General features: G+C 42.5%; 1 protein-coding gene across 10 annotated transcripts in view; it reads right to left on the bottom strand.

Annotated features, from left to right (window-relative positions):
- PAK1 (p21 (RAC1) activated kinase 1) overlaps window positions 1-26,995 on the bottom strand; it is a 75,134-nt gene that overhangs the window by 24,265 nt on the left and 23,874 nt on the right. For 5 of the 10 annotated variants that reach the window (XM_058859442.1, XM_058859406.1, XM_058859432.1 and 2 more), the window contains 5 exons: window positions 23,693-23,769; window positions 7,870-8,080; window positions 3,752-3,852; window positions 2,156-2,303; window positions 984-1,021 (listed from right to left, as the gene is read on the bottom strand). In XM_058859442.1, coding sequence (XP_058715425.1) covers window positions 984-1,021; window positions 2,156-2,303; window positions 3,752-3,852; window positions 7,870-8,059 — 477 coding nt within the window. In that variant the 5' untranslated portion in view covers window positions 8,060-8,080; window positions 23,693-23,769. Of the gene's footprint in view, window positions 1-983; window positions 1,022-2,155; window positions 2,304-3,751; window positions 3,853-7,869; window positions 8,081-13,809; window positions 13,840-23,692; window positions 23,770-26,995 lie in introns of all 10 variants that reach the window. The other 5 variants (XM_058859461.1, XM_058859470.1, XM_058859490.1 and 2 more) reach the window with 2 other exon arrangements.

Below are 26,995 nucleotides of genomic sequence, written 5' to 3'. Positions count from 1 at the left end.
CACCATCATCCTGACAAATAATTGTCAAAATGCACTTGACATAACACAAAAAGCCTAGCTTGTTAAAAGCAACAAGGAAAACCTGTGCTCTTGGGAGTTTCCTCAATATCCCCAAAATTAAAGATTACTTAATGCCCTCCCTCAGGCTATCTCAGTAGACTGGTAACTACTTCTTTTGTCAGGATTTACTTAAAAATCCAACCTCAGATATTGAAACTTCTGAGGACTGACAAACAATGACGTGTAATAATGAACAATGTCGGAAACATTTTCCTTTTCTTTTTAGAGGGAGTCCTAAATGATCAGAGCTGAATAAGCTGCCTTTGGAAGGGAGCATAATAAGCCAGTTCTAGGTAATGACATGGCAATGAGAAAGCAAGAGATGAAGGAATTATGGGGTTTTATGGACCATCTTAAACTGCAAGTTTTTTTCTTCCATCTCACAGGCATATACAGAAATTTATCATGTCTCTTAACAAAGCAATTAGAAGTGGTGCCTGCCCCGGCAAGGACTGAGTAAAGGTCAAGCAGAAAGGAGGAGAACCTCTTATTTCCTGTTCTATTAGAGATTAGTCTGGTTAATCAACACTAGCTTTGGTAAATCAGACCTTGCAGGTTAGTAAACAAACATCATTATATCACAGATGTTTATAAAGACATAAAACCTGACAGTAGAGTGGTTATCAAATTTTAGGTATAGAAAACACAAACTTCTATGCAAACAGAGCTATTTCTACTAATTAATTTGCTAACTTCCATTCACTAATTCACTATTCACTAAAAATCCTACTTCTGTCTGCTTTATTCCCTATCAGCTGAAAAAAAAAGTGAAGGAGCCTGCCTGCTTTTATAAATTTGTACTGGCTATACAAATATATATAGTTCAGATTTTAAAACACTAAGCAAACTACAAATTTACATGTAATTAACTAGTTTTTGCAGCTTTTTGAATCCCCAAACTCAAGACACAATGTGAGGCTTACCAGTGTATTAGATGAATTGTACTCCTCTGCTGATTTATCTGAAAGACAGACAATAATGCCATTAAAAATGAGTTATAAATGCAGCAGCAGTGGGGCAAGAAGAACGGGACAAACTCTCTTTAGAAAAGGCAGGAAAAAAGGCTGCTCCCAGAGTTAGTTCCCTAACTCCAGCTTCCCAGAACCAGCTGAACCCTGGAAGATATAGGAGCAGAGGATAAATAAATGCAGACAAATGCAGGAGTCACAACAAATCCCTGCAGCAGGAGGGTGGAATTGCCAGAGCAAAACCTGAATGAATATTGTCTTGCAATCATGTGCACAAAATGTTACCAGTGCACTAAGTCCCCAGCAGAGGCACTGCAGCTGATTCCCAACTGCAAAATGTTCAGTCTCAGCCACCTAAACTTCCTGGAATAGCACAGAGGACCTCACAAGCCAATGACGGGCTTCTCATTTGACTCTCCAGGCACATATGGGGAATATTTGTGCTTTTATCCCTGCTTGGAGCCTTCCTAATTAGTATCAGATCTGGTGACATGGCTCTATCCCCCTAAAAGAACCAATGTAGGGGTTAATATTTAGAAAAGGAAGGAGCTGCAGTTGAAAGGAAAAGGAGTGGTGCTTGCAGATGTTCTTCAGAGGGCAGATAATCTATAGAAAGAGGCACAAAACCTTGGCAGTTTTGACTTTTAAAGGAATCCAGCCAGCAATTTTCAAGCATCCAGGCAGCTGAGGTGTATTCCTCAACCATGGCACAAGGGAGCAGAGAGACTCTCATCCCTCAAGTACACAAAAAGCAACGTCCACACCCACCCTACAAACTGAAACTGGTGCAAAATTTAGCTGCCTGTTTTCTCCAAGGACTTCCATCAGGGTGATCCCAGCCCCAGCAGTCTGGGATCTGCCTTCCAGATGCTGGCTGTGAGCATCAGAAAAAGTATGCGTTTGGGAGGCTCAGCCAGTTGACTGACCTCCTCTTTTGCAGCTATGCTAGGCATCCAGATTAACAGAACAGCATTTTAAAAGAAGAAGGGTGCTTGAGCAGCCAGAGAATCTCATTCACATTTTCCTTGAAAAGAGAGACCTATTTGTTGATTAAACAAAAAGAAACCCCACATGCCCTGACCACGATGAGTTGGACAAAGCAGCCACATGAGACCATCACCAGGTACCTGTGAAACTCATGTACTTCTGGCTGTTGGAGATCTTCTTGGAGTTGTAAAACTCCAACACGTCCAGCACTGCCTGGGGGTTCTTCTTCTGCTCTGACTTGGTGATGTTGGAAGTCTGCAGGAGACGTGCCCATTGCTCCGGCATTCCCTGTGGGAAGAGGCACCTTGTTGACATACAGCTGGCCTAACACGCACAAAACATAAACCCACTGTCACAGTTCTGCCCCAGCTTTTGGAGTTACACAGTACTGTGAGGGAAACTGGGACAAAAGAGGACAGAAAGGAAGAGGAAAGAAAAAGGCGGTGAATGTGTGCCTCCCTAGCCACTGCCTGTGTTACAAAGCACACTTGGGCATGTAAATGTCACTCTGCTCTTGGGTCTCTGGGTGACTCCCAGGTCCTTTGCAGACCAAAATTCAAAACCAAGAGAGAAGACCCAATTGCTGCAGTTTGGGAAAAGCCTCAAGAAAAAAACATAACACAAAATCCTTTATGCACAGGTATTCACATAATTATACAAGAAAGACTACGGAAGTAACACATGCTGCATAACCTCCAGCACAATGGACATGCAACACTCATTTGGGTCTTCTGGTAGCACTAGAGTTCTTTGGTAACAGCAGTGTGGTGCCCATTGTAACCAGAGCTGGGAAAGCAGAGGTGCTAACTTCACATCTGAAACTCAGAATTTCATTATAGGGACATAATTTCTGCCAGAAAATAAACACACCTGGAGAACAGCCAGACTTGTGCCTTTCCTGACCAGCAGGGATAACAGTTTGTACGGACAAAGTGGCAGAGATTGGGATCCATGAGCAATGAAGTTATCTTCCTCCCTGTTCAAAAGGATGGCTGGATACAGCCCTCAGGTAATTCCCCACTAGCACATGTGGGGTAACCAGGCAAGTCTAGAGGCTGCCATGCAAAACACACATGTATACATGATTCAGGGTAGAGGAATAAAGCCCCTGAAAAAGCAGCATATTACAGACAGGTAGAAACAAACAAACAAACAACTCAAGTTCACAACCAACTTCTGCTGCTAGGAAATACTATCTCATAACCAAAATAAGAATGAAAAGATGATGACGACGATGATGAAATACAACTCTGTCTTTACAGTATTTTGCATGTCAAAGAACGAAAAAACGCACCACACATAAAAGCATCTGACATTTAGCCTTAGGGCAGCACACACATGTTCTGGCCTAAGTAGCTGTACACAGCTGTGTGCTTCCCAAAGGAAAACCCTCAGAGCCCCACCTGGGGGACACAGACTGTGCTATAGACCTCTTCCAGCTCTAGTGGAGGGAGGGAAGGGAAGAGAGGAGAGATATACCATGTTTAGCTGACCACAACAGCCAAAAAACCAGAAAGGAAAAGTTTGCTGGCAGCCTGAGCTCCTGGGATGTGCCAAGTTTGACAGTCTCTCAGCATGAATTAGTGGGTAACCTCTGCAGATGTGTTTCAAATGAGATCAAAATAGATGATGGTAATAGCTCTTCCAGCATTAATATATAAAAGATTAATGGGCCCTGGCTCCTCCTAGCAATAAGCTAAACCACACAGTTCTCTTTTTCCTCCAGATTCACTTACTGTGAATTCTCCTGTGACTGCATCAAACCCCACATGAATCGTGTGTTCAAAGTCTGAAGGGAGGGAGATCTCCGGCCGCTCTTTCTCTTTCTTCTTATTGGCTGCAAGAGACAAAAACAACAACAATAAAAAAAATATCCATACATGCATCAAGAACTAAAATCTCCCCAACAGCTTCAAATTCACCTACATAATCACCCCCCCACACACTTCTGCTAGTCATAGGATTTCAATCTGAAGCAGACAAACAGCAAGTTTAAAAACTTTCTTTCCACACTTAAGAGCAGCCACAATGAAAGAACTACAGAAATAAAAGTCCTGTAACACAGGACAAGCACAAAAGAAGGAAACTGATATTTTCAGTATGTAAAGTATCAACTAGTAGACTCAACAGCATGAGAGCTATTTACCTAAAATATCCACTCAGACTTACACAGGTCAGAGCCAAAAGCTCTACAGTGGCAGTAAGTGGAAGCCAGTCAGTTTTGAACACATTTTATTTGTTCCTTTAATCAGCTTAAATATATATATATATGTGTGTGTGTGTGTGCATATTATGTGCTTTTAAATATACACTTGTCTCTCATACAAAGCCAGGGACAAAATTAACTACAAATACTGCTTAGAAATTGCTTCCTTCATCCTATTTTCTCAAAAGTTTATGAAGAAACCTAAATATAATGTAGGATTCCGCTATAAAATCTTATGAGTGAAAGCACTTCCATTTTTTTTTTGCTGACAAAATGAACTACAGATGTTTTTAATAACCAGCTTTGAAGACACAAGCAAGATGGCAGAATCTGGCAGGTGAGGAGCTGAAGTCATAAAGAAACAGGGAAGGAAATAGATCAAAGCAGGTGCACCCTGCAAATTTTAAACTGAGGTCTTCAAACAAGATTATCATTATGCACTGGATTAAGTTCATCCATATTCATTATGCATTAAGGACTCCACCTTCCTTTTAGTATTTATTGTATTCAAGAAACTGAGATTAGTTTAAGCAAGAACCACATTCTAGTCAGCTTTGCTGCTGTTTGTAGTTATGAAATCAGTGGAGCCAGGAGAAGGTGAGCAAACCACTTATATTTCCCAGCTGCTCCCCTTTTTTATCCAATGCCAAACAGAATTTGTTTTGTGGCTGACATTCTCCAGTGCACTTTTGGCAACGTGAATGCCAAACCCCAGGTATTTGAGAAGCCTGCAAGGCTAACACACAGCGTAGCAATTCTTTAAGACACTGCTGTGGTTGGTTGTGTAGAGAGGCTCAGGGTTGGCCCCAAAGGACTGAATCCCATTTCGTTCAGTGCCAGCTCCAGCACTGCTCTCTGTATCATTACAGAGCTACAGTTGTACAGAGCAGTTTTGGAGAAAAAAAAGGATCAGATGCTCCATTTGGGACACGAAGATGGAACAGATTGTTTTTGATCCCTCTTTCAAACAAAGGGAACGGGGGAAGCTGAGTCACAGAGGAGCAACAGAGTTGCCAAGGGGAAAAGAGCCACACTGGAGGAGCCACCCCTGAGAAGGGAGTGAGGAGGAGACAGGAGCAGCTGCTGGCTAACAGATGGTGAGCATCTGCAGCACAGAGGCTGCTGCGTGCACTAGCACTGGATGGAAAGCAAGAGGCAAAGAGGTGCAGGGAGTGCCATCAGAGCCACCATATTCCATAGGTCTGCCCACAGGATCAGTCCACTCTTCCAAGCCAAAGAATGAGGTGCCATCTCAGCCTAGAAGCCCATTGCTCAGGTGAGGAAGAAGAGGACACCTCTGCCAGCATCACTATACAAGAGTTCTGCATGGACAACAAACACCCACACATGGTCCAGGGTGGCTGCCATAGCAGAGTTGAACATATTCCTATAAAAGCTTAAGGGCGTTAAGTTGTTATCCAGAAGATTTAGGTGTTTTTTTATCTAACAGATCTAAAAGCCTAAACATTAGTAAACCATTAATAATACAATTGCCTTTGTATGCAGATATTTATGTCTTAGCAGGTGGTATAAGGGAAAAAGCACTAAAGAGAAAGGCACTCCCAATCTTGCTAAATACTTAATGTCCCTTTAAAGTGATTGCATTATCCTTACAATGAGCTAAGACTTGAAGAATCTTAATTTTAAAAAAAATATGAAAGAAAAACAATATATTTAAGATGACCTACCTACCACCACCAAAGGCTTTATTTCCACAAACACCTCATTATCTTCTCATTCACAACCTTCCATGCTCAATGCTGTTATAACAGCATCCCATAAATTGGGATGAGTCCCCTGAGCCCAGGAAAATTCAAAAAATTCACAAGTTCTGCTAAGAGCAACAAGTCACACAAGCTCTGCATCCCATTGGGCAGGACTCACCCAGTATTAAGCCAACAGGTTTTTTAAATACCAGGTTTGTGGTTTAGGCTTGGGCAGAGGAAATCAGGACTACAAATTACTTCCTAAATTTTGCAGGCAGAGCATGACACCTCCAGAGCTGCCTGACAAGGGGTATAGCTCAATGCAAGTGTGCAAACATGCATGAGGCCCTGGATTTATGCCCCTTTGTATCCTTTACACAACACCTCTGCTCTGTACAGGGGTAGCACAGATTTGCTCAAAATTACTTTCCTCTAACTGAGTGGAAACCAACTTCCCTTTTAGTTCAGCCAAACTGAACACCCAAAATTATCTCAGGCACAAACCAAAGTGTCTGAACACTGAAGATTTTCCCTGCATTTAGGCAGCATGGTGCACTAGGAATTTAGCTGCCATCATGAGACTAGCAGTTTTCATAAGACAGAAATCAACCAATTTGAAGGTGACAGCATTAAAATGAATTTTTTGCTCAACAGGAATTAGAGGACAGAAGCAATCATTCTCGTTTGGGCAGGTGTATTGCAACAGAAGGCTCTGCTGGGCTTGGCTAAACAAAAATCTCTCATGTCTTGAAGCATCTGCCATGTTGGCCAATCTTCAGTAAACATAGGCAGCTTCAGATCACTCACAGTCTGTCTGCTAAATTTCCCCAAACCTTCATTTTTCTCCTTGTTCGTAGTTCTCCTTCATAATCCAATTCAAACTAGCATTTCAGGTTCTACTTCTTTTACTCTTTTACAAGTTTCAGGTGATTTCCTTGATCTCTGAAACAGTTGATCCTGGAGATTTAAAAACCCATCTCCCTTAAGTAAGCCAACACAAAAACTCTGCCGCTTTTTTAGGATCCATACTCATAATTACAAGTTCTAACCCAGACCTAGCAGACTTTTAACACTGAGTTCACAGGTTTCTAGATTCCAGGTTCAAAACCCCACATTTGTAAAATAATCCAAAGTTGCCAAAAGTATCAGATAAGAATAATACTAATGAATGCCACATTCATTTTGTAGAAAATGATCCACCACCATGTTTATTTAAATTAGTGAAGTTATCATTTCAGTTGGTATTTTCACTAATAAAAATTAAGAGGCAGCCTCCCTCCTGAAGCCCAGGGAGTTGAAGATATTTAGTCTTGACTTTAGTTTCAAAGTGCTTAGAAACCATTGCACTACAGAAAAAGCTGATGTATTACGAAGAGGAACTCCAAAAAATAGGTCAGATATAAAAAGAAACCAGCACATATTAGGGGATGAATTCTTTTTTCTTTTTGGAACACTTCAAAAGATTCATATGAGAGATTTTTTTTAAAATATCCTCATCCTAAGAATTAGAATTTCATGTACAGTTCACAGTTCCTATCTCTTTTTCCATCTGTTACAGTCCCTTGAACATGAAAAACTTCAGTGCTCAAGAAATATGCAAGAGTTTTTAGTTACAGATTGTTCTTAAAAGCAAGTAGATGATGCCTGACCCAGACATTAGAACACAGTAAATGGCCACAAGGCAAAATATGACAGGTCTAGTAAGAGATTGCATGTTAATCTTGTATAATTCAAATTATTTGGTGTTTAAAACAACAAAACAAGCAAAAGACCTCCCTCTCCTCTCCACCAATTGCCAATGTGAAACAACCAAGACAGATGCGCAGGAAACAAACACACGTTTTCTAAAACCTCAACCATCACTAAGCATCAAGTGCTTGACTATGTTCAAGCAGAGCAATGTTCAGACAGAAGGTTTATTAGAAGAGATAAAACACTCTACTTTTATCTCCTGGCAATATTGATCGGTAAAATCGATCCTTCCTCTTCTTTTCTTCTGGATTGGGAGGCAGAGGTTTTGAGCCATGGTTTAAAGTCCCGGGATCTTTGCTTCCTGATCCAATCATAGTGCTGGTATTTCTCATTGGAGGAGCAGGTGGTTTGTCTTCTGTTTCAACTCCATTGTTAGACATCTTCAGTTGGGGAAGCCGTTACTGGGAATTGGAAAAGAAAACAAGTTAGAAGCTGCAATTGTTTATTTATTGTAGACTAGAACTACACACTATCAAGCAAATCACAAGCAGATATTTGCAGATGGACCTGCAACCTCAGTCCAACCAGTAACCCAGCACTGCTGTGTTCACCATTAACCATATGCCCAAGTGCCACATCCACAGGCGTTTTGAACACTTCCAGGGATAATGATAGCAACACAAACCTAGCACAAAAATTTGTGTCAGCACAAATTCTACTCAGGATCCAAGTGGTTTTTTCTTTTTTTTCTGTTCATAAGACTATGTTCAAGCATTTGAGTTATTGATCACTGAGAAAAGCCTGTTTCTGGATACAATCAATTCTCAAGAAAACCATGGAGCAGAAGTGCAGAGTGGGAAGGTAGATATGAGGTAGCAAAGGATAAGGATACCTGAGGGGAGCCAACAAGTTGCTGAGCTCATAATACCTCTCAGATTCATGCCAGTTCTCCTAAAAAACTATCTCAGAAGGTTTGCATCAGTCTCCAGCACAGCATGATATAGAGACTAAAGTTTGTACTCAGAATTTTGACACAAATGCTCAGGGTCCTTTGCTAAAAAGCTTCTGAGTGGGTTCAAAGGCAGAGGTGGCCAGGAAGCCCTGAGCTGTACCCACGTCACCTCAGATGCAGCAGCATGGCCCTTGATTGTGCCAAGCCAGCCCTGGCCTTTCTGCAGTAGCAGCACACTTCAGGAGCGACTCCAACTGCCAGGAAGTTGATTGCATTTTGTTCTGATGGGAGGGTCAAATAAAACTAGATCCCAAACACACACTTAAATCCATAAGTAAATAATCCCTGCTGTGCAGATTTAAAGACGGAAGCTTGGGAACAGGGTAATAGATTATTCTGCAGCAACTAGCTTGTTCCACCCAAATGAGATCAGCATTACTCCAGGCACAGCCCGGCTGCAGCAAGATCCTTCTGGAAACTGGAATTCATCTGCACTATGTTTTCTTTCAAGAGTAAGTTGGGAGTTAACTGCTGAATAAAGACCAAAGTGGGAACAGCTTCTGTTTGGGTGGAAAAAGCAATTCAACAGCTTTACCAATTTCACAGGCAGTAAGGGAAGATGTTTCACTCAGGGAGAATTACAGGGTGGCAGAAAGTCAGAAGCTGTTTGCTCTCTGCAAGTAAGAAGTCTAACTTCAAAGCTGAGATCACTGCTGACTGCCAGGGAGCCGCTTTCCATAGGCTGGACTCCGTGTGACACTGAGTCACACTCCAAACAGATCCCACCAGCACAGTCCTATGGCCACACAGCACCCAGCCAGCCTTCAGAGTCTTCTTCAGCCAAGCTACTGATCCTCAGCGTAACTGGCAAGATTTGGACCCAGAGCACACTGCTCTCACTGCTGTGGGGAGCTAAGGCAGGCAAACACTGCCCACTGAAGTGTTTCCCTGTCACCTGCCAAGCCATGGCTGGCCTGCGGCTCCACCTTCGCTTCCACTTGATTGATTCCCGGTTTCTTCACAGTCACCCTTAAATGGGAGGACTGGCAGTGTTGTACAGCCTGCAAGGCTTTGGGCAAGTCTTCACACACAGGGAATTTTGTAAAAGGTCTGACCCTAGCCCCATTTTCCTTCCATTACAGCCATGCAATGGAATATTAAATGACAGACTAGCATTTGGGGATTGATTTCAATGGTTCTAACATTTGGGAGGGGTGGGGGAAAATTATCTGTGCACTTGTCTGGGCGTGCCCTCGCATGTGCCCTGTGCATGTCCCACCACACACCCTTCAGCCTCATGCCATTCTTGGGTATAAGACACAACACAACTGACAGCTGGAGTGCCAGCCATGAGGTGGTTGGTGCAAATGAATACTCTCTCTGCCTAAGCAGTGGAAAAAAATCAAAGCTAAAACCCAACCAAAAATTTTGGCAGCCACTGCTGCACAAGTATCCTGTGAAACATGAAGATACTGAGGCCTTCCTGATGGGATTTGCACATCACAGTGTCAGTGGCTGGAACTGAACTGGCACAAACCAGTTGAAACAACATAAGCAACAGTGTCCCATAAGAGATTAATTCTCTGCTTTGATTTTATTTAACTACAAGAAAGCAAATTGCCAGGAAGTTGCTAGGAATATACTGCAAACAGGGAAGCAGAAGGAAAAGGAATGTTAGCAGCCTTGTGCCTGCCAAACAGACCTCCCCAGGAGTGGCACATCAGCTGCTCTAACACCCTGGTTTACGCCACAGGGGTTTGAATAAAGGTGCATCCAAAGATTCCCCCATCAGCCAGACTTCCTGGAGCTGCAGGCATGACTGGGATGGAGACTGACTCATTTCTGGGTCCCTCTCCTACTGAGCAGAGAGGTCAGTATGCCTGCTGCCAGAGGCACAAAACTAAGCAGGGGACTTAAGAGTACTTTACTAAGAGTAAAGTTTACCAAGTTAGGGGCTGGATGAGAATGAAATAGAGCAGCAGTATGTGGCTCCAGGCTAAAGAGAAGGAAGAGAGAAGAAGAATTAAAAAAAAACCCAACACCCAGATTAGCAGAGGCTGGTCAAGTGTTGGGGGAAAGAAAAAGAACACAAGGAAAAACCTCCAAAAAAAGAGTATAAGAAAAATCTCTGGGTGTCAAGCATTCTCCCTCTCAGTTCCACCACTGCAAAACCCCAGGGACATGTGCTCTCAGTTTCTTCAATATAAGAACGTTTTTCAAAATCCCTCAGTTAGAAAGGATAGTGCACAAGTGAATTACTGTTTTACCGCAGGGATAGAAACTGGCAGTACAAGCTCTTGTTTATCCTACATTATTCCCTGAAAGAGCAAGTTACTGCTGAGAAGTTACATGGTTTTACAAACAATATTGTTTCACACCTATTTGATAACTGCACCTTTGCTGTAGGCAAAGCCTATAGTACACCTCTCATTTTCCCTCCATCACTTACGCTCACAGACCTTTCTCTTCATCAAAGTCTTGTGTTTGGAGTTACATGAGCTGTTTGGAGATGAGGGGTTTGAGAGATCCCTTGATCTACAAAACTAAGAGACTTATTCCACAGAAGTTATCCCCTGTAATAGCAGCACTAGAAGGTTCCCAAAAGCCCTGTGCCACTATATATTTAAAGGGAAAACCAAAAAACTGCTTAAGTGAATCCTCCCACTGCAATGCAGAGGTCAAATGCGACATTGTTATACTTTCAGCTTCTATCGCTTCAAAGTAGGCAGATGAAACCCCCTCCTGACAGAATTATATCCCCAAGTCAGAGCTGAGAGCCCAGAGCCAAGCCAAGTGGTTACAGAAGTAGCCATCTCCCTCACTGCAGCCCAGCTGGCTGAGCAAATTCTCTTTTTCTTAAAATAATCTCCGGCTAATTCACATGTAAGCAGGCTTTAAACAAACCCCCTCATGCAGGCGCTGCTCAAATTCAGAGCACCAGGCAATCACTTCCCCAGCCGGCAGAACATCAGTGCTAGGCCACTGAAATGAGTCACTCTGCTCGGCGCAGTCCATTCCAACAGGAATGCAAAGCATCACTGCAGTACTGAGTTATTTCCTTCTTCACACCAGCACGACTCTGCCTTGAGAAATCCATCTTAGGTTTCCACGGTGTGATTAAGTGAACAGTGGAAGCAATGAAACAGCACATGAACTTTTCAACCAGAGTCAGATGAGGGAATACATTTTAGCTGCAGACACAATTATTCTCAACTACTATATGTATTAAAATACCAGCACTCAAACCAAACTCCGCAGACACCACTAGGAAGGCATAGCTGTAATGTAGGACTATTGTTTCTGCAGACATTTGGGAGTATTGAAAGTTTGAATTGTTTCAGCACACAGCAATCATGAAAAGTTTTATTACCTACTGCAGTCTGTGACTGCTGTAGTCAAGTTGTGGTTGCCTTCAATGCACCCCAGTCCCTTCCCATCAACTTTTGCAGCCCATTAGCTACATATCATTGCCCCAGACCCAACAGAGTCCAACAGCAAACCTGACAGACTCTCCTCTGACACCTACAAAACACTTCTGTAGACAGGAAAAAGACAGGCAGAAGACAGAACAAGCAGAAGTACTGAACAGAAGACAGCACCCAGAGGTGCCAAGAGTGGCATCCAAAAGCTCAGAGTACATTCACACGTGCAAATACCCATGAAGGTCTGATGATCTTTGTTAAGATGATATAACACAAAAGACAATCACAGAATCATTAAGGTTGAAAAAGACCTCTAAGATCATCAAGTCTGAGCATTAACTCAGCACCATCGTGTTAACCCTAAATCACACTCTCAAGTGCTACATGTCTTGGGAATCATGAAGTTTATGCCTAAACTACAGGCACAAACTGCAGTACAGGCACAGCCCCCTGAGACATTCACCTCACACAGGGACACAGAGGTAGGTGGGACATTCTGACCCTACTGGAGCACACACACAAGCAGAAAAAAAGAGACAACAAAGACCCTCTATGTATGTCATTTTTCCTTCCCCTTAAGCACATCATTTCAAACCTGCTGCTCCACACTGAACTCTAAGTTTCTATCAAGCTTCTTGTGTTCTCTTTGCATTCCTTAGCAAGACAGACAGATGACTGATTGCTAAAACAGAAAGCAATTAAAAAGTCAGAAAGGCTGAAACCTACGCTACAGTAGATGCCATACAGATAACTATGTCCGATGCATACTAATTGCAGGAGTCAACATGAAAACTCATAAAAGAGCCATCTATAATTCATGCAGTCTGGCAAGAGAGTAGCTGTAAGTTACTCACTACAACTTACAGATGAGTAAACTATATTAAACAAGACGGGGAGGAGGAAGATGCTCAGCAACTGCTCTTTCCTCTCTGCCTACCCCCAGAAGGAAATCTCACATTTTTCCAAGACACTAGTATACTTTGTTGGCAGGGTGAGGAAAGGGGCTCTTGCCCACAAAAAAAAGAGAGTCTTAACCTTTAATTGAGTTGATCCTGATTAGAATAAGCGTTTTCCCCCTGCACCAGTAACCCTGCATCTTTCCACCCCATGGGTACAAATTGCCTGTGCACACACACAGTTAAAATCTCCTCCTTCCCCCTCACTCTGCCCTGGTGAGAAAGAGCACAGGCTGTACCCTGCTCTGCTCAAATACATTGCAAGCAGCAGATTCCCTCCCTGTGTGTCACGCTTCCATGCAAATCCCAGCATAAAAAGTAACATCAGAGTTTACCAGCTGGGTTTCCACACAGAAAGAAAAGACAGTCATTCGTTTTTTATTGCTTTACGTGGGACTAAGTCTCAAACACCAGTCTCACACTGAAGGAAAGGCACCCCACGCATTCCACCTGAAAACGAGGCAAGAGGTGTCCTCTTCCTCCACCCAACAGCAGATGGGACCTGGAACACATGCTGTCACAAAAAAGGCAGCTGCAACACACACACCCCGAGGGAGGACAGACCGATCACCGAATTTAGAGGTGATTAAAAAAACCCTCTGAAATTGTAGCACGGAGCTGTCTCCCCAACCAGTTACTGCACATCTGAGCTCTGTGTAAATGTGCCAATTAAACCAAAAAAGCCAGCAAAGCACCAGCCCAGACCTGGCATTTACATGTAAACTACAACAAAAACAAAACAAAAATATAAACAAACAAACAAAAAAAAAAACCCCAACAAACTAAACAGCAGGTTTGCATAAAGTTCAAATAAATAATTACAAAACAGCAGTGTTTGCTGATGTCTTTTTAGAACTTACCTGTTAGACCCCAGCAGCTGCTGCCAACACCTAAAGATGCAGATGAAATTGCTCAATTAAATGAAAGTATAATCACTCAACATCAGCACACACGTAGAAGAGAACGCATCCACTGCTACAGCACGGGTGGGTGAGTGGGTGTGAGGAGGGGGAAGGGAGACACTCTCATGGCAGATGGCCAACTACCAGTTGCAGTCTTGCTCCACTGCCAGCTTTATTTCCATAGTGCCAGACAAAGAGGATGACTGACCACTTGAAACTCAACAAGAAAAGCTGGACAATTCCATGGCTTGGAATTTTAAAAGCCAAAAGTCTGGACAGTCCTTTCAAAAAAATCCTTTAATTCAACTCCAACAGTTTGGGCTAAATGCAAGAACTGCCAGGTGGGATTCCCTAGTGCAGATTTTGCAGGAGGATGTGGACATGACTACAGTGGGCAGAAGAGCTGTAAAATCTCTCCCTGGGCAGATATCCATGCTAACCCATCTTACTGCACAGATATGCTTCTAAAGAAGAACAGACTAATTATAACCACTCGATTCCTAGCAACAGAGTTCTCCTTTCATTCAAGTTAAGGAAGCTTCTTTCTGTTTTGTTTGAAAGAATCAAGGCCCAATGTCCATCAGCTTCCACTGTGTGGGCCCATGCATGACCACTGTGACAGTAACCCAAGCACATTGAGGGCTTCAGCAGTGCTGAGGCAGGTCAAGCCCTTTTCACCACATTAGGCTTGAATCCAAAACCACAGAGAGGCAATGCCAGCTTAAATTGCCATGTTTAGACTTGGCTTCAGCTGTTGCACAAATAAATGGCCATGTCAAACAATAACCATTTCACAACCAATGCCAGCTATGCCCAAGTACCTGGAACACATGATGAATTGCCCTTACTTGTGTTCCAGTACTCAGGCTTGGAGAACTGCTTGGAGATCGGCTCTAGCTGACCCCATCCCTGGGCAGCAGCCTCCTCTTTTTGACCAAGCATTTACCCACTTCTAACAGCACTTTTAAACAGCCCAAGAGAAATAAATTGCATGCATATTCTAGGGGGAAAAAAAATAAATCCAAGCTGTGACAGAAAGCACCAAGAGTATCATTTTTAAAAGCTCTCAGCCCACAAATCATCCTCCTTGTTTCCTCATCTCCAGAAGTGCTGCCTCCCCTCCCCCAGCTACATGCCTGAACAAGCAAGTTGGCTGTTGCAGATGTCAGAACAGGCTCCCTTTTCCAGCACAGCACAGAGCAGCCTTGGCTCCAGTTCTGCTTTTGCTCACTGGAGGGCAGGGCTTCAACCACACAAGTCAAAGCAGTCGCTGGAGTCGGAACTTGCTAAACAGGGTGGGAAAAATAAAGGCCTCTTATGTTAAAGCATATCCAAAGCTCATATAAGCAGGTTTCCTGGAGGAAATCTGTGCTCCAGAGGAAATGACTAGATGAGGCATAAAGAGAATATATTAATGCACACAGTTAAACCCACCCCCACTACTCTTGCCTAAGTTACTTGGCTCAGAGTCCTAACTACACATTAGCAGCAACAGCAACTGAGAACAGCCGAATCATTAATCATTCTTCCATTCAAAAGTTTCCAATGCAGAAGATGGACATAGAGCACAGGGCTCAGAATTAAGCCCTGCTATCTCCTAATGTGGAATAATTCCCAGTCCAACATAGTCACACTTTAAATACATGCTAGCATTTGCAAAAAACGTACCTTTTTAAATGCAGAAATCTGTCATTTAGCAATGGAGGTGGGGGTAAAAAATATGTAAGATGATGGGAACATTTTCAGATCGAGTCAACAACATCCCATAGGCACAGAGGACACTGCAATGCAGTGGTTAGCAAAAAGCCATAGTACGTAAATAGATGAAAGTTTACATTAACCTGTAAAAGCTGAGTTTTTTTCTGAGGTGAGAAAACAATAAGACACAGACCTCTGCAAGGAGGAAACCAATGTTTTTAAGAGCAAAACTCATTGAGCTCCTTCGTTGCTGGGAAAGAGCAAGAAGACAAACCAATTATCATTAGTGAATGAAGCCACCCAAGACCCTCAATTAGACTGAGGGGAAGATGCCACAACAGTTCAGTGCTAATTGGAAATGCAAACATTTATCATCAGAGTAGTGCTTGTTCCTGTGCATAGCTCCATTGTGTTCATTGCAGCTAATGACAGTAAGGAAGCCCAGTGCTCCATAGTATTTATGTAATGACTGGCAAAGCTGTCACATTCCCTTAATTGCTAGCCAGGATTTTCATACCGGCAGTAGTTTTCAATTAAATAAAATCACAAAGACTGGTTCAGTTTCATGCTGCTTTTTTAAAAGTTTTGGTTCTTCAAAACTGGGGAAAGAGGGAGAGTGAACAGTTCTCCAAAGACAGGATAAGCTCTGCATCAAATATGAGAGGTTTCTGTAGACAAACTGAATTTAGAGACAAGCACCATCAAGTACCCAGTGCTGCAAGAGCTAATTTAATATCAGTAAAGACAAGCAATTTGAGAACTGCACATAAATCTGCTTCAGGTTTGCAATGATTACTCCTTCAAGTACAGTACATGAAATGCTCTATGAGCAGTTCACTTACAAGGCAAAATGAAAAAGCCTAAGAGTGGCTTACAGTTTCTCCCCTAATTAAACTGTCACAGCAATCTTCTTTGCTACAAGAACATCACCTCTGTGCTTATCATTATATGCTATCTAGCAAAACTCCCTATTCCACCTGCTTTCTGATTCCAGAACATACAGGAGGAGCCACAGTGGTAAAGTCTCAGGTCCCTAGACTTCCTTACTTGCACCAAATGCACTGCAGAGCACTAACTAGTCCATTAAGAATCATAATCGTTTAATTTAATGGGCAGCAGTTTGTTTTTAGGAAACACCATCAAGCCTTTTATCACATCATTTACTCAGATTCCAATCATACTTACTGCATGTCAGTAGAGAAAGGAAAGCTCTATAGGACTGGCACAAAGGAACTGCTGTTTCTGCAAGATACTACAACCAAGTCTGCATTAGCGCTCAGTTAAATAAAGCCCATGAGCCAAGGGAACTATTTTTACTCCACTGAACAAAAGGAAACATAACAACATCATTTATTACAGTGGCAGGCCCATTTTAAGGCACCATGTAATTAGGAGTAGGAGTTAATTGCAAGGCTAGATATAGCAGGCAAGGTTTTCCTCAACATCTTTGAGCAAGGTTTTTCTGGGGCACAGATCTTTTCACTCTCTGTTCCTGCTACAATGACCTAAGCAGCTTTCAGTAGGATGCATGGATCTTCACTGCTACCTATTTAAAACTCATTCTTTCTCAAGAAGCAGCAACTCTGCAGCCATAAAACCCAACCCAGAGGAGACTGACTGAGTTCCCATTCACAGCCCTGTCAGCATCTGAAGCAAGTGACTTGCTTATTTCCATCCAATTCCCAGTGGACAAGCATCTACCTCATACAATTAGTGACAATATAAACTGCAAATTCAGCAGAATTGGGATTTCACTGATGGATGGATTGCCAGTATGCATGTTTTATTCATCTCAAGACTGCTTTGTCAGGTTTGTTGTTTGTCCTCTGTGTACTTAAAATGCTAAAAATCTTTTTATGGTCACTGCTCAGCAGACAAGAAGCTCTACAGACAATGTTGTACCTTTGCTAAGTGGTAGCTAAAACTCAACAGATTTCCAAAATGAAGACAACAACCAAAGACAGATGCTCTAGGAAATTATATGAGTTAAGGCATTTTGTTCAATACAGTATCCCTCTCACTGCTTTAAATCACCTTGCTCAAGATCTACAGCTATTTCCTCCTAAGGCCACCAGCATAAGAATTAGGAGAGCACAGCATGCAGCCAGTCCAGGTGCAGTTTTCTGATCTCCCTCCATCGTCCCAATTAAGAGTCAAGAATGCTCACAGCATGCAGTCATAGAGCTATGGTACCTATTCACAACCCGAAGCTTTCTCAGTGTTTTGGCACACAAACCCAGCACCCACCCCATGTTACCTCATCAAACTCCCTCTCTCCTATCCAAGGCAAGATAGTATAAAATGATACTTTAAATTTAAAATGTATATTTAAAACTTAAATATGTAATTAGCACACCATATTTTCACCTCTCACCTTTACAGTAACAGCTCTGTCTGCTAAAAAAACTCAAGATATAAACAGGGCGGTCAGTTTTGGAAACAGCTATTGCACAGTTCTCAAGAAATCCCAGGTTTGGTCCATGAGCATACCCAGGAGCAATGCATGGGGATGCACTTCCCAAACCAATTTTTCCCCCTTGACTTTATGCCATTTACACTTGTCTCAGGTAAGCACTGCCTTCCTCTTTACTAACAATTCATACGCATATTGTGTCACAGCCTGCACTAACTCCATCTTTCCTGTTCTTACACTCCTTGCAGAGGGGTTCAGTGAAGTAATATACAATTGCTGTGGGAAAGAAGATCCTCCAAATCAATCACAACCAAGCACGACCTGATGGCTTAAGTGAACTGTCTCCTTTGCAACTATGAGGTTGCTTCTTCCACTCTGTCCAGTGTTTCTTGTGGCCCAAGTTTTCATAGAAAAGGCTTGGGTTGGAAGGGACTTTAAAAATTAAAACTTTAAGTCCAGCCCCTCTGCCACATGCAGCAATTCTTCCCAGCAGATCAGGTTGCTCAGAGCCCCATCCAACTTTTTGTTCTATTCCTGGTTATTCTTGTACTGCTGGTATTTGCAGGTGCTGATTCACAGCCTCCCAACATGCGCACGTTTGGCTGCTTTTATTTTTAAGAAAAATCTCTTCAGGCTGGAAATAACTCTTGTTTTCCTGTGAGCACTCTTCAATGCACATCTAGTTTTATCTGAGGAGCTTAAATATTCTACATTGACAAAAGTTTTGTCAGCCTCTGGTACTCTATTAGAATGTTATAAAACCGACATCTAAACATGTGGCCTGCTACTTTGTAAGGTCCGTTTTAGCTTTAAAAATAGAAGTTGGATTTGAGCCTAATATATATTCTTTAAACTTACAGCATGGTTTGAATTTACATCCCCTACAGCTGAAACTTCCCCAAAGGGTTTAAATTAGTAAAGATAATTAAAAATCTGCAAAAAGATAATGCTTTATTTCTGACAAAATTTAATCAAGACATATTAAATAGAAGTAGTCAAAGCCCAAACCATGACTTTTTAAAATGGGCTCTCAGAAAGTTGTCCTAAGCAAATAAGCCCATAATTCTGTCATTTTAGTATCTTGTGTTGTCAGCAGACAGCTTCCAGCATAGATCTGAGATGATGTATTGTCTCCAACCCCTGGTCCACTGGCTCCTAACCTTTTCTTCCCCAGAGCATCTGTGCTCTGGGTACTTCCCTGGAGATTCATTAACTGCTTCTTCCTCAAAGGCTGAGATTATTGGCATTTTTCTCCAACTACATTTCTAACTATTTAAAAGACCTGTCAGGACAGAGAAATAAATACATACCAAAAAATAACAATTCATCAAACTCTTTGTCGAGACATCACAGTAAAGGGAAAACCTAAGTTTTGGCTAATGCCTTTAAAGACCTTTATCTTGCATGCCTGTAAATTATTTACATAGCATTCCACACCCTCTTTTAATGCCAGCATCCCAAGAGAGAAGGTGGATTAGAATATTGGTATCTTTAATTTAGGAGGCAATTAGACCAACAACAACAAACCAGAGCTGTATGTATGCTCAAAACAATCTACTTAGAATTTTATTTTAATTAAAAATCAGTAAAATAATCCCATTATGCTGAGAATTGCTTTAGGCATGGTTCCAACCCAGCACATCTTTTTATTTAGTATTTTAGATCCACACAGAGAAAGTGATTGAAATAACACTGTAGACTACCAGAATGGTCCTTTCTGTACAGCAAATTCCTGTTCCAGCTAGAGAGCTTGGGAAGATACAGAAATAAATGTTCCAATGTCAGTCAACCACTTGGTAATCCACTTAATAAAAGAAACAAAAATGAACCTGCTAAAATAAAAGCAGCCTACATCTCAGGCCACTGTGACCAGCAGGTAGAGGAAGGGGATTCTCTGCTTCTGCTCCACTCTGGAGAGACCCCACCTGGAGTGCTGCATCCAGCTCTGGGGACCTCAGTGTAAGAGGGACACGGACCTTCTGGAACAAAACTAGAAGAGACCAGAAAGATGCTCAGGACCTCTGCTATGCCAACAGGCTAAGAGAGCTGGGATCATTCAGCCTGGAGAAGAGAAGGCCACAGAGATTTTAAAAGCACCTTCCAGTATCTAAAGGGGCTACAACAGAGCTGGAGGAGTTTGGACCAGGGCATGGAGAAATGGCCATAAGGCAGAGCAAGTTTAGATTAGATACTAGGAATAAATTCTTTCCTGTAAGGGTGGTGAGGCAGCGAAACAGGCTGCCCAAGAAGCTGTGGATATCACATCCTTGCAAGTCTTCAAGGCCAGGTTGGATGGGGCTTTGAGCAACCTGGCACGGTAGAGGGCAGTCCCCACGGCAAGGGGTTAAAATTGGATGATCACTGGGGTCTCTCCCAACAGAAACCATTTTAGGAATCTGTGAAATCCAGTTTCCTCAGTCTTCCATCCCACTGCCTGCAAGCCTCACCTCAAAGATCACCTAATTCCTCATATTTCCCCCTTTTGCCTCCTTTGTCCTTGTCCCCGCTTTACCTCCTCTGCTATAGCTGCGCAATTTGCATTGTTTTGTTTTTAAAAACAGAAAATAAATACTTCCAGTATCATCTTTCATTTCTGGATTTGTTCTTACATGGTTTGTGGGGCCTTGCTGCACAACAAGCATTTTATCCACAGCAAAGACCAGCAGCACAGCTAAATTACCTGAGCCAGTTACCTGCCTGAATCACTGACTGAACTGGAGAAGGGGGCAGAAGGAGCAGGGCAGAGGTCTGTCCTACAGAAGAGAGTGTGGATCTATAAACGCATATATCCACACACACACACACGTTTACATGTGCATATGGGTCTGTAACTTGCACCACCCAAGTTAACTCACTTATTTTGTTTACTCCCAGACAGTGAGTATGCATCATGTGATATAACCATTTATAAAACATAGTTATCCTCAAGTGAAAGTACTGAAAAGAAAAACAGTTGTGGAAAGTTATTTTGCACAGTCTGCTCTAAATTAATATAATTTGGTATTGCACATTGCCCAACTGCTTCTGTAAGCATTCATACTCCGGATCTTGTTTCCATTAACTGGAATCTATATTAAATTATAAAATAAATAAACCTATTCTCCAGAGGCATGTAAACAAGGCTGTTGCCCAGATCCATGCTGTCCTAATGCACATCAACAACTACTACCCACAATACTGAAATGTACTTGGGAATTAAATGAGGGAAAAAAAAAAAAAAAACCACCAAAGACACTTCTTGAGGCCATTTCCCCTTCCAAGACACTTGAGGGAGGGAGGGCCCAGCAGCTTAGCAAAGGTTAACCTCACCAATTCACTCCAGGCTTGTGCTGAAGAAAGAAGAGATTCAAGGTCTTCAAATTCCAGAAGTAGAAATCCTCCTTTGCAGACATTTTATTCTACCAAATCAACACACAGAAGACAGTGGTGGGTCCTTAGACATCATCTTTACCACTCCTTATCCTGCTGAGCTTTCCAGTCTGCCAAACTCAACCTTCCAATGCCTCTGGCTTCTTGAGAAGTAGAGAAGATGGCAACAGACAAAAGTAATAAAGTTCCTGAACCACCTGGAGTATTATCCCATTATTTATTTTTAGCATTTGAATGTAGAATTCCAAGGAACTGATGGGTAGAACCAGGTTTTGCTCATCTTGGCATTTTGTACTAAGACTAAACTTCATTGTGAAGCCCTCTTGCCTCTCCAAATATCATTGGGAAATAAGGTAGCATGGTTTTGGGGTGGCGAATGTGTACATGATTATGAAGAACTGGAAAGGTTTTCCTTATTACACACTTTCCACAGATTTAAACTTTGAAAAAGTCTGCCTGAAGAGACAGAAGCACATTTCTTGCTGCCAGCACAGCAGGGTAGACCCACAGTAGTCTCCACGACTGTGTGACAGTGGTGGACAAATGACCCTTACACTCCTAAACAAAATCATTACAAAGCAACAAAGTCTTAGAGTCTGAGAAATTCTTACAGGACGCAAGTCAGGAAGGCAGAGCAACTTGGCTTTGCATGCCTGCAGGATTAAACACAGCCATCTGACACCATGCCACGGTCCTGCAGGATCAGGATCACCACTGGGCTACAGGCTGGTGGTCACCAGAGCCAAAGCCCATCCCACCTACACACACAAACCCAGCACAGAATATTGCGTCATGAGTCCACAGGACCATATGGCAAGAGCACCTCTGAAGGTGGAATCAGGCAGCCATGCAAGTAGCAAGCTGACAGAAGAGGTAATATTTGCCCTGAACCTTTTCTGTATCATTAGTGCTTGTGCTAATTACGATAACCAACAGCAGCAGTCACTCTGATGGGAGGGCTGAACAGGAGTGATGCAGCTGTCAACTCCATTCAAAGAACTAAACCCTTAAAAGTTCATCGGTTTGGGGGCAGAACAGAATCCATACAGCAAGATGCACAGGATTGCAGATTTTTAGGGCAGAAAGCTTCAGAGAGCAAGTACAGCTGACGCAGATGTTAAAAAACTAAGTGCGTTTGCCTGTTTCTCAGGGGGATTTAAACAGCAGGTGAGTGGGGCTGGTCCATGGGACATGACCCTTTTTTATTTCAGCTATTTAGATGCAAATTGTTCCCCCTTCCTCCCCCTCTCAACACCATCTGTTAGCCCAGAGGTTTAGACTGTGCCTAGGATGTAGGTTTTGGGGGAGGGGATATAGATAAAGCATTGAGAGAATTTCAGTTGATGCTTCTATTTCCTCAAGGGCACGGTTCTGGAGAGAAAAAGAAAAATCTCTTTGCAATACTATAATAAAATAACAATAGGATTTTTCCCTCATTCTACTGCATTTTTTTACTGACCTCATGGATTTCCTGTCCTAAAAAGAATTCCTTGTCCAGCTTTTGGCCAACAAGCCACATTATATAGTGACATTTATAGCATGTTGCTATGGTGTTAGCAAAGGGCATGAGCTGGTATTGCACAAAGTACCAGAGATTCAAGGAATTAAATTCCTAAATAATAATAATGAAGTCCTTTACTACAAGGCACAGTATTTAATGTTGTGTTAGTGCTAGTGAAGCTGCCTCATCTCTGACTTTCCTAAGTGAACAGCAATGGATTTTCAAGAACTGTTGAGATTTGATTCATTAAACACTTCACCCAAGGTTCTACATTCTTTATAATGGAAAGACTATGGGTGACAGCAGAGAGTCCACTTTAAGGAAGTTTGAAGATGATACAGTATTGGAAGTGGTGGCTAACAGACCAGGTAGGTGTGCTGCCACTCAGAGGGATGTGGACAGGCTGCAGAAATGGGCCAACACCAACTTTTGCACTTCAACAATGGAAAATGCAAAGCCCTGTTGCTCAGGAGCCAACAGGCAGAAAGGAAGCAGAAAAAGCAGAGCAAGACCGAGATTCCTGGTGGACCATGAGCCTCTAAACCACCTTTGTAGCAAATAAGGTCAACAGCATGTGGACTCCATTGGGAAAAACAGCTTCCAGCAGGTCAAGGGAAAAGATCCTTCCCCTCTGCTCAAGGCTGGTGAGACAAATCTGGAGTGCTGGGACAAGTGCTTCCTTCCCCATAGAAATATGGGGAATAGAGACATGGACATACTGCTGAGAGTCTAGCAAAGGTCCACAAAGATATTTAAGGGACTAGAGTATCTGGCATATAAGGAGAGGTTGAAGGAGCTGGCCTTTTCTTCAGCCTGCAGAAGAAAAAGTTCAGAGGGGTCTTATCAATGTGCATAAATACCTGATGAAGGTGTAAAGATGGAACCAGGCTCCTCTTGATGGTATCCAGCAACAGGACAAGGAGTCAATGGGCACAAACTGAAATACAGGAAATTCCATTTAAATGTAAGAACAAACCCCACAACAAAAACACAGCTTTTTTCTGGGTGGGGATGTGGGGAGACAGACACTAAACCACAGAACCCAGAAAACCACAGATTGCTTAGGAAAATAATGGGAATTTCCATCCTTGGGCATGCTCAAAACCCCACTGGACATGCCACTGAGCAGACTGTTTCAGCTGCCACCACATTAGGTGGGGAATTGGACTATACCATCCATACAGAGGTTCCTGCCAACCTGCAATTCTGCAATTACAAGCCACACAAACCGAGGCTTTAAAGGAGAGAGATACACAACATCATTCAAACTACTTGTCTGAAGCATATTTTTACTCCTCAGTATCCAAGCCCCCAGTTTAGTGATGAAGACAAAAGTGGTTGTGACAACCTTGAGCAGAAAAATCTGTACAAGTGTTGAGATCAGTACCATAACACCCTCATGAATTTTAGTGTGTGGAGTACAGTCCCAGCACTTAGGAGATGCCAGCTCTTGCCCCAGTTCTCAGAGACCTCATTTGTAATCTTGGAGGTACAAGATGGGGAGAAAGCCAAAGTGCTCCTCCTATCAGCCAATCACCTCTTTAAAGGAAAAGCAATTCAGGTAGTTAGAGAGAATGAGAAGAATCCCTTCCAGGTGCTTCTGCAACTTCAGTTTGCACAAGAATAATCCTCAGGAAGAAAAAAAAATTAAAAGGAAAAGAAAAAAAGAGCTATGTAGCAATCCTGATGGGGAACTCAGAGGTAAAGGGGGGCATGGAAGGATTTGAAAACCCTTCTTCCCCCTTAGAGTCCCAGGGATGGGGTAGAAGACCCCTCCTGAGCTTGAAATATGAATAGGCAGTGACCACCTAAGGGGAAATGGGCAAGCAAAACAACACAGTGTGGGCTTCAGAGCCTCAGCTTCAACTGAGCAAGTTCTTGGGGTGCCCTTGCATTACACTTGTGGCTGACACCAAGTTGGGTTCAGTCAGACTTTAATGGTGATGCTTCACTGAGCTGCCAGGAAAGAAGCTCTTCAGCTGGGAAGACCTTCTGCCAGACAAGTTTTGCACAGAAACATTTTCTGAAGAGATTTGGGCCTTTTTCTTTTCTTAATGTTGAGATACTACTTGATTTTAAGTGTTGCCAACACAAACACAATGTCTTCCCTCTTTCTTGTACAGAGGCAAAGCCAGAACAACATATGATCTCAGTTACTTGGTGATAGTCAGGAATTTCAGGTACCTACTTGCACACTATTGACTTCTAAAATACATTTAATTCAATTTTGCTGGAAAGCAATATACTGACAAAAACTGCAGGCATTTCATAGAAACATTCCCTAAAAAGAATAAAAATCAGTTATCTGAGCTAACAGAATTTCAATAAATTTGTTCTGGTGTTTTGAACGAATTTAAAGTTTTCAGTTTAAAATACATGGGGTTATATATTTTGAAAAAAAAAATTATTTACAGAAAGTAGAGTTTTCAGAACATCAGTGTTTCCCCTACAGAATGAATAGAATGTCTTCTTCATGCACTGCTCTAAATCAACAGCTAATTTCTGTTTCCAGATCTCTGGCATTTAACCAGCACTACTGAGAATCTAAAGAACAGTTACTGGAAATGTTTTTGGTTAACCAACTTCTTGTTCACAAATCTCAGCACATGTACAAACTTTAAGGGCTGCAATCCTGCAGCTTGATCTCTAGTACAAGACAAAGGCATCAAATCTCAATCCCCTTGACTTTTAAAGGACAGAAAGGTCATCTGTAATAGCTGAGGGGTACTCGGCCTTAATGCCAGCAAGCCACCCACTGAAAACAGTGGGAGTTTAGCCCAAATTAGGATTTCAGGATTTATCCCTGTAACACCTCCCACACAGTACTACCTGACAGCTTCTGAAAACTGGCAAAATGTGAGGGACATGCCAACACCATCCCAGATGAGGTTTCCAAGGGTGTGTTTTGTAACAATTGAATTCAACCAACACCAGTTTGCATATGCACATATTCTCAGAACTCCAAGGGGGCTTAGCATACTGATTGTAAAAGCACAGTGGCTAGAAACACCTCTCTGATAGCTACTCGATGCCAAACAAACCACACTTTTAGAGGAGGAAGAAAACACCAACCCCAAACCACAAAGCAGTTGCATCCAGGATATCATTTAACTTGTGCAATAATACCCCCACCTTCAGATGCTTTTCTAGAACATTTTTCCAAAACCCAAATCCCCATCTTTTCCCACCCAATACCTCCAGAACTGCCTTAAAATAGTTACTGCCACCCCCAACACGACCTGGGACAAGGTGGGTGGGCTTACAGCCAGGAGGCACCAAGGTCTGAGAGGCCTGTTTCTGCCCACTCAGTGCCTTTGAACCCAAATCTAATGGTATTGATGCTCAGGAAACCAGTTTACTGCTGGCTGATGAACTTTCCCATCCTTGTCCCACTCTTAACTATGCAAATATTGAGCAGGTAAGTATGTGCCAGAGCTGAGTGTTTCTCCTGAGGGAAACATGTCTGTGAGCCCTGTTCAACGCAATCTGGCCTTGATCCTGTGGGGACCTGAGCAACAAGGAACACAGGTATTCCAGGGGCCAAAGGCTTTGTACAGTATCGCTGCTCTGAATGGGGGGGCCTGGGTCTTGCCCAAACTGAAGCTCCTGGTTTTACAGGCAACAGCATAGGGTCTGTAGCATCTAATTTTTAAAAAGATCCTTCATTTGGATCCCTGGAGGCAGCAGGGACCCACAAGACAGGGTCAACACGCAATGTTGGTGCAAGTCAGGCCATAACAGATGCACCAACTGAAATACAATAGGTAAGATGAGCAGCCTCCTGAGCTATCACAGTATCTCCCTGACAGCAACCAACAGAAAATAACCCAAACAAATGATAAAAGAAGAGTTTAAAAGACAGTCAAGGACAATGGGGCTTTCAGAGACTGAAACATGACTCATTTTGGATCCAGAGCACAGCTAAGTAGACACACTGCTGAAGAAACAAGACAGGTTCCACTCTAAAAGCAGCAATTAGTTATCAAATGACAGAAGACTTCCAGAGGGTGTTCAGGATGCTTGCATTTTTCCCTGAAACTAGTCATTTTTAAGAGCATCCAAATGCAGGAAAAGGAAAGAAGTCTGACTCAAAGAAAAAAAAAAAAAAACTCAAACCAAATAGCAAAAAAACCCAAAACCCCATAGCTGTCATACTTATGACT

Source organism: Poecile atricapillus, chromosome 1 (genome assembly GCF_030490865.1).
Source record: "Poecile atricapillus isolate bPoeAtr1 chromosome 1, bPoeAtr1.hap1, whole genome shotgun sequence".
Classification (NCBI taxonomy): Eukaryota; Metazoa; Chordata; class Aves; order Passeriformes; family Paridae; genus Poecile; species Poecile atricapillus.
Note: the sequence above shows the minus strand (reverse complement) of the source record. Positions and strands in the feature narration are given on the sequence as shown.